Here is a 15,296-nt window from a genome sequence, read left to right as displayed (position 1 = left end):
ACTCCCGCCCCACAGAGTCGGGTCCCTAAGGCCCCGCCCACTCGGGATTCTGATCGCGTTATCCGCCGCGAGGGTTTCTGGGAGAGCGCGCACCCGGAAGCGGAAGTCCAGGACTCAAGTCCGTCATTTCCTTCACGGAGAGGAGCGCGACGGTCCTGTTTTTCCTTGGCTCAGCCGTTTCACAGCATGAAGGAGGTGAAGAGCGAGCGGGAGCGGGGAAGTCGGCGAAGGCACCGGGACGGGGACATGGTGGCGGCGGCGACGGTGGTGGTGAAGCAGGAGCGCCTCAGCCCGGAATCCGCGCCTCCTGTCCATCGCCGTCCGGACTCCTCCGGCGGTAGCCCTTCCCCGCTGGCCGGCGAGTCAGGCCGCCCCGGTCACCGCGGGAACCGAGCTCGAGGAGGTAGCCGGTAAGTGGGAAGCAGCCTGGGGTAGACCTGAGGTCGGGCTTTTTGAGAAAGGGGGACAGGGCTGGCACCAGGAGCACACCTTGAATGCTGAGCGCGGCAGCTTGAATTAATCCTAAGGCGATAGAAGTGACCGGTTGTGAGTGTGTTAACGTTTACTCTGATACCTGTTACTTGCGTTATACCTGGGCGTTAAACGCCTAATGCCTGATGGGCAAGTTCTTGCTCCTTCATCTCTGTGTGCTCAGCATTTCTCCGAGTATGGTCCAGCTGATGACAATGATAGTTTATGTTGAAATGAAAGATTTTTCCCACCTGCCTCCAAATGGGGTTATTTTTTCAGTTATCTGCCCCAAGAAGTTTTCATATCCTGAGCCTAGGTGATCTGTCTGATATTCTGGGGGGAAATTGTCTTTTGCGAACAATTTATTCATTCATTCGACATAGTTTTGTCGAGTACTTATTATGTGCTAAAGACCTCATAGGTTATAAAATAATGTGGAAAATAGCTATGTACAATTTTTTAAAATATAAATGTATATGTGGAATTTGAATCAAACTGTAAAATTATACACAGATAAAACTGAAATAAAGAAAATAATGGGAGTTCCCATTGTACCTCAGCAGTAACGAACTGGACTAGTATTCTTGAGGACTATGAGGATGTAGAATTCATCCCTGGCCTCGATCAGTGGGTTCAGGATCCAGCGTTGCCATAAGCTGCATTGTAGGTCGAAGATGCGGCTCTGATCCTGTGTTGCTATGGCTGTGGCGTAGGCCAGCAGCTGTGGCTCTGATTTGACCCCTAGCCTGGGAACTTCCATATGCTAAGGGTGTGGCCCTAAAAAGACAAAAAAAAAAAAAAAAAAAAAAAGGAAGAAAGAAAGAAAAAGAAAAGAAAATATGAGGCAGGCAGGCAGGCCGTCCTGGGTATTGGGGTGGAAAGAATGAGCATGATAGATGATCTCTACCCTGGTGAAACTGAGATGCTCTAGCCCTGAGACAGAATAACAAGGAAATAAAGAAAATAATTTGTTAGTAACAAGTACTAGGGATAGGTTAAGACAGTAATGTCATAGAGAGTGGAGAGAAGTGGTTCTCTGTGAAAAGTCTGCCACTTGACCTGAAACCTGATTGATAAAAATAATCCAGGCTTGTAAAGATCTAATCAGAGAAAACAAGCAGTGCAAAGATCCTGAAGTGGAATTAATTGTGTTCCTTCTAGAAAAGGAGGAGGGGAGGGGATCCGGTATAGTGAGGTGGGTAGGAATGCGGTGGGAGAGAGAAGAGGTAGAGCCTGGAGCCAGAGGACTTGCTGATTGATTGTGAGCGTGTTGGGGAGGAGCATGGGGCCTCTTGGTGGTAAGGGGGAGAAAAAAAAAGAATCTAGGATGACTTCTAGGTTTTTGGCCTGAGGAACGGATGGATAGTGGTATCAGTTACCCTGATGGCAAAGATAGGAAAGTTGAGAGGTGGGAATTTAGCCTTCTCTTATCGAAGTGAGAAGTTTCAATTGGCAGCTACATATGTGGGAGACATTCAGGGCTGAAAAAGTGAAGCTCCTGACTCCTTTAGTGTGATCAGCAGAAGCCTTCACAAATGTGATGTTTGTGTTAGTAGATAGGCCTGATACTTGAAGCTAATTTGTATGAGCGAATGAAAATTGAGATGAAATTTATGTGTACCATTCTCTGAACAGGTCCCCACCGAGAAAGAAAAATAAGTCCTCGGGGAGAAGAAGCAAGTCTCCCCGGAGTAGGAGAAGCCGAAGTCCTCACCACTCAACAGTCAAAGTGAAGCAGGTAAGCGGATTGAGATGTTTTCATACCGGCTCCATCAGAGCTGGAGTGTTGTGTGTGTGTTCACCTCTGCCTGCGGTGGGCTTTTCTAGAAACTGGCTTTTTGGGGTTTTTTTGTCTGCCTGTTTACTTCGTTAAACTAAACCTTTTATTTTGAGATAACTGTTGATTCACCTGCAGTTGTAAGAAAATAATACAGAAGTGGTTGTTTCTCCCATTGGAAGCATTTTACATAATTATAGAACTCTATTCCAACCAGAAAAAATTTTTAAGGGAAAAGTGGTTTTTGTTTTTAATTAAAGTATAGTTTAATGATAGTTCCCTCTGGTGTACAGTAGGTCCTTGTTGATTATCTATTCACAACCAAAATATTGACATCAATACAGTTAACATGCAAAACCTTTCCATCACCACAAGATCCCTCATATAGTCCTTTTGTAGTCATATTCATTTCCTTCGCACCCTTAGCCCTCAATTCCTGGCAGCTTCTCATCTCGTTTCCATTTTGTAATTTTGTCATTTCACAAATATTATGTAAATGAAATCATACAGTATGCAGTCTTATGGGATTGGCTTTTTTCCATTCTGCAAAATTCTTTGCAGATGCATTTAGATTATTGCATCTCTGTAGTTCATTCTTTTTATTGCCGAATGATATTCACTGGTATGGGTTTAACCATTTTCCCATTAAGGAACATCTGGGTTGTTCACAGTTTTTGGCTCTTAGACATAAGGCTGCTGTGTAAACATTTGTGTACAGGTTTTTGTGTGAACATGAGTTTTTATTTCTCTGGGATGAATGCCTGGGGGTGCAGTTGCTGTATGGTATGATAGTTCCATGTTTAATTTTTTTAAGAAATTGCCACACTGTTTTCCAGAGTGCTGTGTTAATTTTCTAGGTCTTCCATAACAAAATACCACAAACTGGCTGCCTTAAACAACAAAAACTGTATTTTTTCCACAGTTTTAGAGGCTAGAAGTCACAGACCAAAGTTTCAGCTGTTTGGTTTCTCCTGAGGCCTCTCTCCTTGGCTTGCAGCTAGTCACTGTCCCAGCTGTGTTCTCACATAGCCTTTCCTCAGTGGCTCATGTCCCTGGCTCATGTCTCTTCCTATTAACCACAACAGCCATGTTGGATTAGGGTGTCAACTCCTTTCAACTCAACCAGTTTTTTGTTTTTTTTTTTTTTAAATCTCACCTCCACAAAATTTGGTTACATTCTTAGATGGGGGGATTGGGACTTGAACATATAAATTTGGAGCGAGCACAACATAACAGTGGCTACACCATTTTACATTTCCACCTATAATGTGTGAGTGATCCAATTTCTCTGCATCCTCACCTGCATATGGTATTGGCACACGTTTTTGTTTTTTTTTTTTTTTCTTAGCCATTCTGATAGGTATGAAAGTGCTACTGTGATTTTTAGTTTGCATTTCCCTGAGGCTGATGGTGTTGACCAGCTTTTCATGTGCTTATTTGCCGTCTATATTTCCTCTCATGTGAAATGTCTCTTCATGTCTTCTGCCTGTTTTCTAGTTGGATTATTTGTTTTGTTTGTTTTTTTAAACTCTTGAGTTTTAAGAATTCTTTTTCATATTCTTCAATACTAGGTCTTTTGGGGTGAATGGTTTGCCAGTGTTTTCTTCCTGTCTGTGTCTTGTCTTTTCATTCTCTTAATAGGGTTTTTCTCTGAGTGAAAGTTTTCAGCTTAGGTGGAGTCCAGCTTATCCATTTTCCTTTTATAGATTATGCTTTTGGTGTCTAAGAAATTTTTCCCTGGCCCTCAATCCCAAAAGAATGGTTTTTTTCTTAATATTTGTGATTTAGGTCTGTGATCTATTTTGAGTTTGTTTTAATATAAGGTGAGAGCCTTAGATCAGATTTCATATTTTGGCCCATGAATGTCCACTTGCTTCAACACCATTTGTTGGAATTTAATTCCTTTAATTGCTTTTGCTTCTTTTGTCAAAAATCTGTTGGGCATGTGTGTGCCTATATTTCTGGGTTCTCTCTTCCATTGATCTGTCATTCTGCCAATACTGCAGTTTTGATTACTGCAGCTATATAATATGTTCTCAAATTGGATAGACTGATTCTTTCACTTTCTTCTTTTTAAAAATTGTTTTAGTGATTCTAGTTCCTTTGTATTTCCATATGAAATGGAATAGTCTTGTTCGTATCTATAAGATTGTGCTGGGATTTTGATTGGAATTATGTTAAAATTGTATTTGGGGGAGAATTGGCTTTTTATTTTATTTTTTAAATTTCTTTATTTTTTTGCTTTTTAGGGCCACACCCCCAGCATATGGAGGTTCCCAGGCTAGGCGTCTTATTGGAGCTACAGCTGCCGGCCTACACTGCAGTCACAGCAACAGATCTGAGCTGCGTCTGCAACTTACACCACAGCTCGCAGCAGTGCCAGATCCTTAACCCACTGATCGAGACCAGGGATCCAACCCGTAACCCCATGGTTCCTAGTCGGATTTGTTAACCACTGAGCCATGATAGGAACTCCTTTATTTTAGAGTTTACTCAGGATTTGCTACATAATTCAAACCTCCAAATTGGGAGGAGTTTCTTTCTCTATAGTCTATATACATTTAATTCCTTTCTTGTTGATGTAGGACTTCCAGCACTATATGGAATAAGAGTAGTAAGAGCAGACAGTCTTGCCTTACTCTCAGTCCTGAGGGGGAAACATTCAGTCTTCTTTTTAAAGAAACTCTGTGGGAGTTCCTCTGTGGTACAGCGGGTTAAAAGATCCAGTGTTGTCACTGCTGCGACTCAGGTCACTGTGTTGGTGCTGGTTCCTGGCCCTGGAAACTTGTATATCCCTAAGATGCAGCTAAAAAGTAATAGTAACTCTAAATTACAAAGTGCAAATAGAGACATTGGCATTTAGAAAATGGATTTTCCTATGAATTTGAGAGACTGTGGGCCAACTTTCTACTACCTGAAAGATTCAAAGCCAGGGAGTTCCCATCGTGGCTCAGCGGTTAAGGAATCTGACTAGCATCCACGAGGACACAGGTTTGATCCCTGGCCTCGCTCAGTGGGTTAAGGATCCAGCGTTGCTGTGAGCTGTGGTGTATGCGGGTGGCTGGAACTCTGATTAGACCCCTAGCCTGGGAACCTCCATATGCCATGGGTGTGGCCCTAAAAAGACCAAAAAAAAAGATTCAAAGCCAGATGGTCCTAATAGTCAGCTCTGTGAGTTGGTCAGGCATGGCCTTGGCTATTTCAGAATTCAGCCTCTGGAACCAGAGTATCCACATTGAACCTCTCAAACCACTTGTTAGAGGGTGGTGTGTGTGTGTATACAACTTGTCACTTCTTTGATTTAATGGATTTGACATGCTGCATTTTGTGGATCTAAGGTGTACAGTGTGTTACTATGATACATTTATATACTGCCACTGAAGCAATATTTATCATGTGTCATCATTATCATATAGTGTTATTGCATTACACACACTGTGCATTTTATCTCTGTGGTTTGCAAGTTTGTACCTTTTTAATTTTTTTTTTTTTGGCTGCACCCGAGGCTTATGGAAATTCCTGGGCCAGGAATCAAATCCAAGCTGCAGCTGTGGCAGTGCCAGATCCTTAACCCACTGCACTGGGTCAGGAATCAAAACTGCACCAACACAGAGACAACGCTGGATCCTCAGCCCAGTGTGCCACAGCGGGAACTCCACAAGTTTGTACCCTTAAATATCATCAGTCTTATCCTCTCACCCACCCACCTCCTGGTAATCACCATTTTGCTCCCTGGATTGTTTTACAATCCTGGGGCTTAGAGTATGGAACTGTTTTGATTATTATTATTTTGAAGTATCTCAGTTTGCTTATCTATGCTAACTTCTCTTCTGACCTCAGGTTATCTCTTAAGAAGCTGATTTTGTGGTATTAATCAGGTAGAAACTTGGAAATGCCTCTCAAGCCAAAGGCAGTTGAAATTCAGTAACTTTCACTTGGATTGTGGGGGGTACACATAGCCTCTGACCTAAGCATGACTTGTACTTACAGGTATTCTCTTCTGTACCACTCAGCCACCATTAAAAATTAAATTTATGGGGAGTTCCCGTGGTGGCTCAGTGGTAACAAACGCAACTAGTAGTCATGAGAATGTGGGTTGGATCCCTGGCCTCACTCAGTTGCTGTGGCGGTGGCATAGGCTGGTGGCTACAGCTCCAATTCGACCCCTAGCCTGGGAACTTCCATATGCTGTGGATGTGGCCCTAAGAAGACGGGAAAAAAAAGCTACATTTATCGATTGCATATTCATCGTGATAACACAAAAGTATGTAAAATAAAAAGTGAGAGTATGGTTACTCCTCTCATTAGCCCCAGAAACCACACCCCTCTCCCCAACCAAAAAAAAAATCACCTCACTCCCCAGAGGTAGCCATTTTAATAGTTTGATATTTATACTTCAGAGCTCTATCATACTTATGTTCTTTTCTTTTCCTTTATGTTTTGATGTGTCTCTCTCTGTATATTCTATGCAAAGTTTTTTTTGTTTTTGTTTGTTTGTTTTTTGCCTTTTAGGGTCACACCAGGGGCATATGGAAGTTCCCAGGCTAGACATTGAATTGGAGCTGCAGCTGCCAGCCTACGCCACAACCATAGCAACTTGGGATCCGAGCCACCACATCTGCAGCCTATACCACAGCTCATGGCAAAGTGGGATTCCCAACCCACTGAGCAAGCCCAGGCAGGATCAAAGCCGCATCCTCAAGGATACTAGTCGGATTCGTTTCTGCTGCCTATAATGGGAACTCCTGCAAAGATTTTAAATAATAATAACTATTTATATATTATCCTACTTGATTTATCAGTAATTGAGAATATATGTTGAAATCTTAGTTATTTAGTATTACCTGATTACGTGATTTGTCATATTCTTTCCATAGTATCTACTAATTTTGCCTGGTATACACTTTTTGAAAATACACTTATTTGAAATTTGAAAAAATTTCACTTTTTGAAAAACTTTTGGGACTGAGAATTGCCCGTTGGATTTAGCAACATTGAGGTCACCAGTGGCCTTGACTAGCAATTTTAGTGGAGTAGTAAGGGTAGAGCCTAATTGGAGGGTTCAAAAGAAGATGGGGAGTTCCCTTTGTGGCTTGGTGGGAACAAACCCAACTAGTCTCCATGAGGACACAGGTTCAATCCCTGACCTCACTCAGAGGGTTAAGGATCTGGTGTTGCAGTGAGCTACGGTATAGGTCACAGATTTGGCTCAGATCTGGTATTGCTGTGGCTGTGATGTAGGCTGGCAACTGCAGCTCTCATTGAACCTCTAGCCTGGAAACTTCCGTATTCTGCGGGTGCAGCCCTAAAAAGCAAAAAAAAAAAAAAGATGGAAGGAGTTCTCTTGTGGCACAGCAGGTTAAGAGTCTGGTGTTATCACTGCAGTGGCCCAGGCTTGATCCCTGGCCTTTCGGGGGCGGGGGGGTGGGGGAAGGTGGAAGAAGAATTGTAGACCAATTAAAACAAAATGCTTTAGGAGTTTTACTGAAAGGAGTGAAGAAATAAGAGTGGAAGCTGACATGGGACGTGGACTCCAGAGAAGAGCTGGAGCCTGTGCTGATAGGTATGACCCAGTGCAGAATGGGGAAGTAGATTGTGTGCAAGAGAGGCGAGCATTGCTGGAGGAGTATTCTTGCTGAGAAGGAAGCTCCCAGGTGTAGGAATTAATTTGGATAGAAGCAAAATAGTTTACTTTTAGTCACAGGAAGGGAAGACAGAGTATATGGTTTGATACTGGTAGGTGGATAGATGTAGAAAATCCCTTTCAAGGTGTTCCCCTTGTGGCTCAGCAGATTAAGAATCCGGCTAGTGTCCATGAGGATGTGGCTTCCACCCCTGGCCTCGCTCGGTGGGTTAAGGATCTGAAGTTGCTGTGAGCTGTGGTTTAGGTCACAGATGTGGCTCGGATCCTGCATTGCTGTGGCTGCAGCATGGGCCAGCAGCTACAGCTGTGATTCGACCCCTAGCTCAGGAACTTCCACATGCCCCAGATGTGGCCCTAAAAAGAAAAGGAAGAAAAAAAAAATCCCTTTTGAGTCACTCAAGGATGGGGAAGACCATGTAAAAGATTTGAGGAGAGAGGGAAGGCTGAAACAGTTATCTGGGAGATTAAAGAGATGGAGGAAATGTAGGGTGGTTACTGGGCATCATCAAGGAGGCTTGGGATCATGCTGCTAAGGTGCGACCAGTCACTATGGTTTGTGTTTTCCTCTGGCCACTTTGATGTGTTTAATGCTGGGTGTGGTTCTGCCAGGACAGTGCAACAGAATGGAGGTGAGGGGATGTCACTGTGTCTGCAAGGGTCATCCTACTGCTTGACCATAGAATTTAAGTTAGACAGGAAGGGAAGAGAGGCCATCAAGAGAGGGAGGAGTTCCCGCTGTGGCTCAGCAGTAACAAACCTGACGAGAATCCATGAGGATGAGGGTTTGATTGCTGGCCCTGCTCGGTGGGTTCAGGGTCCGGTGTTGCTGTGAGCTGTGGTGTAGGTTGCAGATGTGGCTTAGTCAACTCCTAGCCTGGGGACTTGCCATGTTCCTTTAAAAAAAAAAAAAAGGAGGGACTGTGCAGAGGTGAGAGGATCAGAGGTGTGGGTAAGTCTTACTGGGATAAAGATCATTAGAGTTGGGTAAAATATGAGCTGGAAAAGTGGACAGAAAGCGGACTGCTTGAAATTGGAACAGTAGAGGGGTTGCTGTTACTAGAAATGAAAAGGCGGGTATAAATATGGGGATGAGTGGCAGAGGTGAAAGGAGGAGACAAATAAGAGAGAAGCTCAATAGAGAGGCCAGCATGTAGGAAGGGGCACCTCCGTGTTACTGAAATCACCAAGGGGAGGATGCCTGGCAAGAAGTGAGAGGAAGGAATTCAGGGATAGTAAATGCCGGCAGCCACGAGAATATCGGGTGGCAGTGGTTTTATGTGGCGATTCAGAGCTGAGTGTTTTTAGGGAGAAAGAAAAGGGTGAGGAGTGTTCTAGAATTGGCAGTGAGAAGCGTGGGTGGTGCCTGCCTTATGTTCAGGCCCAGAGATGGTGGGAGTTGGGGAGGGGGTCAGAGGGAGCAAAAGAGCCGTTTGAGAGAGCCAGCTCTCAGGAGCTGTGTGCTCAGGGCAGAACCAGTTGCTGTTACAGCAAAAGGAGATGGGACCTACCTGGGAAAATGTGGAGCATGTAGATTGTTTTTGCCGAGCTTTCCATTCCAGGGGGCATTGCACAGTGGCTTCAGGAGTTGAAGGGTGGGGTTTGGGGACAGAATCCTGGAGATATAGAGCCTTAAGGGGATTCCAGTCCAGGGGAGGTAGGGGTGATGACCTGGAGTCTGTGACTTCTTATAGTGACTCATTTAATCAGGGATGAAGGACATAATGAGATTAGTCCTGGTGAACTCAAGGCAGATGGTGGTGGCAAGCTTGTGAATGTCTTGGGGTAGGAGGGGTGGGTGTCTGAGGCTCCCTCCCTCTTATACTTGTCTTTGGAGGCTGTGAAGTTTGGGAAAACTGGGTCCTGCTCTGAGAAAGTAGGCCTCCGCTTCACCCCTGGGTGTGGCAGGGAGAGGGCGTTGAGGCTGGGCTTGGGGAGTCAGTGGGAACCAGGTCTCAGTCCTGTGCGGGGATAACCCTGTCTTCCATGTATTCATTAGATAGTTATTTCTTCTGAAAATTGCTTGTTACCTTCTGTTGCCCATTATCTATTGCGCTGATTTTCAGTACTGAGTCTTTTTAAAGAAACGTTGATATGTTTCTTCATTTTTTCAGATTTTTTTTTTTTTTTTTTTTTTTTTGGCCACACTAGTGGCGTGCAACAGGTTCCTGCACCGGAGTTCCCATCGTGGTGCGGTGGTTAACGAATCCGACTAGGAACCATGAGGTTGTGGGTTCGATCCCTGGCCTTGCTCAGTGGGTTAAAGATCTGGCATTGCCATGAGCTGTGGTGTAGGTTGCAGACGCGGTTTGGATCCCGAATTGCTGTGGCCCTGGCGTAGGCTGGTGGCTACAGCTCCAATTCGACCCCTAGCCTGGGAACCTCCATATGCCGCAAGAGCAGCCCAAGAAATGGCAAAAAGACAAAAAAAAAAAAAGAGTTCCTGCACCACAGCAGTGACAGTATCAGATCCTTTAACCACTAGGCCACCAGGGAACTCCCATTTTTCGAGATTTTAAAAAAGATACCTACACAGTTGCCCCTTGAACAATGTGAGTTTGAATTGCACTGGTCCAGTTACATGCGGATTTTTTTCAACAGCAGATACTACAGTACTCCATTTCCCCTTTAGGCTGACTCTGGATGTGGATGTGGACTCTCAAATACAGAGGAACCACATACACAGAGGGCCGACTACAACCGCTCAAAGGGTCAGTGCCCCTAAACCCCCACGTTGTCCAAGGGCCAACTGTAGTACAAGTTTCTTCTTACACATCTTGCATATTCCTAACGTTTATTCCTAGGTATGGAATAATTTTTGTTATAATAATAACTATCTTTTAAATAAGATCTTTTATTTTTTTTAAATTTTTTTTACTTTTTTGTCTTTTGTCCTTTTAGGGCCACACCCACGGCATATGGAGGGTCCCAAGCTAGGAGTCTAATTGGGGATAAAGCTGCCAGCCTATACCACGGCCACAGCAACTCCAGGTTTAGTCTCATCTGTGACCTACACCACAGCTCACGGCCATGCCGGATCCTTAACCTGCTGAGCAAGGCCAGGAATCGAAGCCGCCACCTCGTGGTTCCTAGTTTGATTCATTTCTGCTGCACCACAATGGGAACTCCCAAATAAGATCTTTTAAAATAACTATTGTGGGAGTTCCCATCGTGGTGCAGAGGAAACGAATCCAACTAGGAACCATGAGATTGTGGGTTCAATTCCTGGCCTCACTCAGGGAGTTAAGGATCCGACCTTGCTGTGAGCTGTGGTGTAGGTCACAGACGCGGCTCAGATCTGGCGTTTCTGTGGCCCCGGTGTAGGCCGGCAGCTGTAGCTCCGATTAGACCCCTGGCCTGGGAACCTCCACGTGCCTGAGTATAGCCCTAAAAAGAAAAATAAACAAACAAGTGAACAAATAAATAAATAAAATTACTATTGTGTTTTTATTTTTGCATAAGAGAAAGCTAGCTTTCTTCCTTTCCTTTTTTTTTTTTTTTTTTGGCTTTTTAGGGCCACACCCACGGCATATGGAAATTCCCAGTCTAGGGATCTAATTGGAGCTGCAGCTGCTGGCCTACACCACAACCACAGCAATGGCAGATCCGAGTCACTTGTGACCTACACCTCAGCACACGGAAACGCCATATCCCTGACCTACTGAGCAAGGCCAGGGATCGAACCCGCATCCTCATGGATACTAATTGGATTGTTTCCACTGCACCACAACAGGAATTCCACGTAATTATTTTGTATGTGACTACTTAACTCACTCCGTTAGTTCTATTTTTTATATATACTTCCCTATAAGTTTGCCTATAGGTGTTCTTGTTTTTGAAGCTCTGAACACGGGCTCACACTGTTAGAACTATAGTTGGGCAGCAGCCTAGGGGCCTAGGGCACCTATTCAATGTGGTGGCCTTGCAAGTGACCACCACTGATAACCTTATTTGTGTGGGACATTTTGCTCTGAATGCCAAAGTCCAAATCACAGATGACTTTTTTAAATAAAAATTTTATTGGAGTATAGTTGACTTACAGTGTCGTGTTACACAAATGATTTTTCAAATGCAGCTTTGTTCATAGACTGTGGACTGCCTTTCATTTCCTGAATCTCTTTGGATATCAGGAACGTGAGGATCATCCCCGGAGAGGCCGGGAGGATCGGCCGCACCGAGAACCCTCAGGACAGGAGCACAAGCGCGCTAGGAACAGTGACCGAGACAGACACCGCAGCCATTCCCACCAAAGGAGAGGCTCGAACGAGCGGCCTGGTGGTGGGCAGCCCCAGGGGCGGGATCGAGACATTCAAAACCTGCAGGCACAGGAAGCAGAGCGGGAGTTCTATAACGCCCGGCGCCGGGAGCACCGCCAGAAGAATGAAGCCAGTGCTGGTAACACATCTCAGGACTCACTTGCAAGGCCTGGCGGCAACAACAAAGACAAAGAGGTGCCTGCTAAAGAAAAGCCAAGTTTTGAACTTTCTGGGGCGCTTCTGGAGGACACCAACACCTTCCGGGGTGTAGTCATTAAATATAGTGAGCCCCCAGAAGCACGTATCCCCAAAAAGCGGTGGCGCCTCTACCCCTTTAAAAACGATGAGGTGCTTCCTGTGATGTACATCCACCGGCAGAGCGCTTACCTCCTGGGCCGACATCGCCGCATCGCAGACATTCCCATCGATCATCCCTCTTGTTCAAAGCAGCACGCCGTCTTTCAGTACCGGTGAGTGTCCATCTGCAGAGAGAAATGGAAGTGCCATCAGAAGCCAAATGTCTTGGTTAGGATTATTGGGGTGGGGGTGGGGGTGGGTGTGTGTACACATACACGTGCAGAAGCCTATGCCCCTCGTGTCTAATACTAGTCTCAGTTTCTACCTACTTGCAAGGCTGTTACGAGGATTAAGTGGAAGTAAAACTAAGGATGCCTGGCATGTGTTAGCTGAATCTGTATCTTGACAGGTTCCGTAGCACATCTTTTATTGTTGGATGTTCACAACAATCCTGTGGGGAGGCGAGGACAAGTATTAATATCCCATTGGACAGACAAGAAGATATAGCTCAGCAGAGCCGAGTGGCCTGCCTAAAAAATGATCACTATGGTAGAGCTCTGGCTCAAATCAATTTTAATTTGAACAATTTTGATCATTTTATCTGTTCTCTTGACTGTAAAGTCCAAGTCCATCATTGGTTTGTTCCCATTAGGACAGAGGCTAAAATACGGTGAAATATAAGTGAAAGAAGTATTATATGGCTTCTAAACAAATGTATTTCTTAAGCATGGCAAGAGGCCTTAGATTCCCCCCTCCTCACCCCAAAGGGCTGCACCTGTCGCATATGGAGGTTCCCAGGCTAGGCGTTGAATCAGAGCTACAGCTGCTGGCCTGCGCCACAGCCACAGCAACGAGAGATCTGAGCTACGTCTGCACCCTATACCACAACTCACGGCAACGCCAGATCCCCGACCCACTGAATGAGACCAGGGATGGAACCCACATCCTCATGGATACTAGTCGGATTTGGTTCCAGTGTGCCACCACGGGAACTCCAAGGCCTTAGATTCTTCTAAGGTTTTGATCAGCCATGAATTCCTCCACCTAGTGACCGTTTATCACCGCATTTCTACTAAGCATATTTAACTCGCTCCCAATTTCCAAATCCATGGCCATACCTTCTCCTTGATTTCCTAGCATTTGAACTTGAACTGTGTTCAAGCCAGGTTATTTACATCATCATCTAAGCTATGTTAGCCAAGAGTTGGATGATATGAGGCAGGATTTCACTCACAGGTTTCTCTCCTTTATCTCTGTTAGGCTTGTGGAATATACCCGTGCTGATGGGACAGTTGGCCGCAGGGTGAAGCCCTACATCATTGACCTCGGCTCAGGCAATGGAACGTTCCTGAACAACAAGCGAATTGAGCCTCAGAGATACTACGAACTGAAGGAAAAGGATGTCCTTAAATTCGGGTTCAGCAGCAGAGAGTATGTCCTGCTTCATGAGTCCTCTGACACATCTGAAGTAGACAGGAAAGAAGATGAGGATGACGAGGAGGAGGAGGAAGTGTCTGACAGCTAGCAAACTAAGAAACAACCCAAACTCCCGAGAGACCTGTTCTTTCTTCAGAGGCTTTGGGATTGACTCTTAAGGGCACTGCCGTGCGCTCTGTAATGCCTCTTATTGCCTTAAGTCTTTCCTCTGTTGCTGACCAGCTTACGTTAGTTACAGTTTAAGAAAACTGATTTCTGTTTGGTTGAACTCTTTTCTGTGGCACATCAACCGCATGCCTGTGGGCGTTTGTTTTCCGAACAGTCTCACCAACACATCCCGTTTTAGTAGAAACATTGTGGCTTTAGTTGGTGCTTTCAGAACTGCTGTCTAGGAAACTATAAACCCTTCCTCAAAGGGGAACTGTGGCTTGTTCTCTTTGTACAGTTACTTTATTTATATAGTTGTTAAGCTGTGTGGACTGGGTTGGTTTTTGTTTGGGGGGCAAACCCCTGAACAGAGAATCTTACTAAGCTTTGGTTATTACCAAAACAGCCTCTAGACTATATACCAAAGCTTTGACCTGGTTGAGCTCTTGAGTCATGGAAATTGATTTTGCACTTCATCTGGGGGGGGGGCGTGGTTTACCACATGACCTCACTATTGACTATTGGACTTAAAGAGATGCTTTATGGAGCCTGCTTAAGCATATGACTGTACAGGAAGATCATGGCCACTGCCGGTAGATGCTGATGACACGTCATGAGAGGCTGAAATGGGTCATGGATCTGTGAGAGAGCTCTGATTTCTCCTTGGAGCATGTTCATAACAGTTTTGATCATCTTATCTGTTCTTCAACTTTGCATTTTTATTTTGATTTTATCTCCATTCTTCTCTGAGAAACACACTGTCATTTATGTGGCAGGGTCCTTGCTTTATTCTAACAACATACATATGTCTAAAGGAGGTTGTGTGGTTCACATGTTTCATCTTTTTAAAAAGACGTTCAGAGAGGTGGTATTTACCTTCCCAAGGCTGGAAAGCATGGGGAATTGCCCGACTTCCTAATTCTCTACCAGAGGAATATGTGTAAGTAGAAAAGTCATTAACTACTTACATCTATTGTGTGTGTGTGTGTGTGTGTGTGTGTATATATATGTACATATTTAAGAAATTGTGTGTGAAAGAGCGGCATACTGATTTTCATGAGAATGTTTTGGGATGTAAATGTAATACTACATTATAGGCAAAGGCCTCCCTGCATTTGAAGAGCAGGTTTTCATTTATATATGTATTTTTGGAATAAAAAATAATAAAATTTGTAAATATAACCTCATTTCGATGTGTACTTCTTGCCTAGCATGGAGGTATGTTTGCTGCAAAAGAAATCTTTGTTACCAGTGTTTTGTTTTTTTTCTG

General features: G+C 44.5%; 1 protein-coding gene across 1 annotated transcript; it reads left to right on the top strand.

The window, feature by feature from the left end:
• On the top strand, nt 94–15,213 carry SNIP1 (Smad nuclear interacting protein 1). Its single transcript, XM_021095969.1, has 4 exons — nt 94–410; nt 2,107–2,209; nt 12,020–12,615; nt 13,703–15,213. The coding sequence occupies exons 1-4, from the start codon at nt 187–189 to the stop codon at nt 13,965–13,967; spliced, it is 1,188 nt and encodes a 395-aa protein (XP_020951628.1). The 5' UTR covers nt 94–186; the 3' UTR covers nt 13,968–15,213.

This window comes from Sus scrofa, chromosome 6, assembly GCF_000003025.6.
Source record: "Sus scrofa isolate TJ Tabasco breed Duroc chromosome 6, Sscrofa11.1, whole genome shotgun sequence".
NCBI lineage: Eukaryota > Metazoa > Chordata > Mammalia > Artiodactyla > Suidae > Sus > Sus scrofa.
The sequence above is the reverse complement of the archived record's forward strand: the minus strand, read 5'-3'. Positions and strand labels throughout refer to the sequence as shown.

What these genes read in the sequence shown, in the direction of transcription:
- SNIP1 (XM_021095969.1), top strand. Translation starts at nt 187, where the DNA reads ATGAAGGAGGTGAAGAGCGAGCGGGAGCGGGGAAGTCGGCGAAGGCAC. An exon ending in CGAGCTCGAGGAGGTAGCCG is followed by an intron (nt 411 to 2,106) that starts GTAAGTGGGAAG and finishes TTCTCTGAACAG; the next exon opens with GTCCCCACCGAGAAAGAAAA. An exon ending in CAACAGTCAAAGTGAAGCAG is followed by an intron (nt 2,210 to 12,019) that starts GTAAGCGGATTG and finishes TTTGGATATCAG; the next exon opens with GAACGTGAGGATCATCCCCG.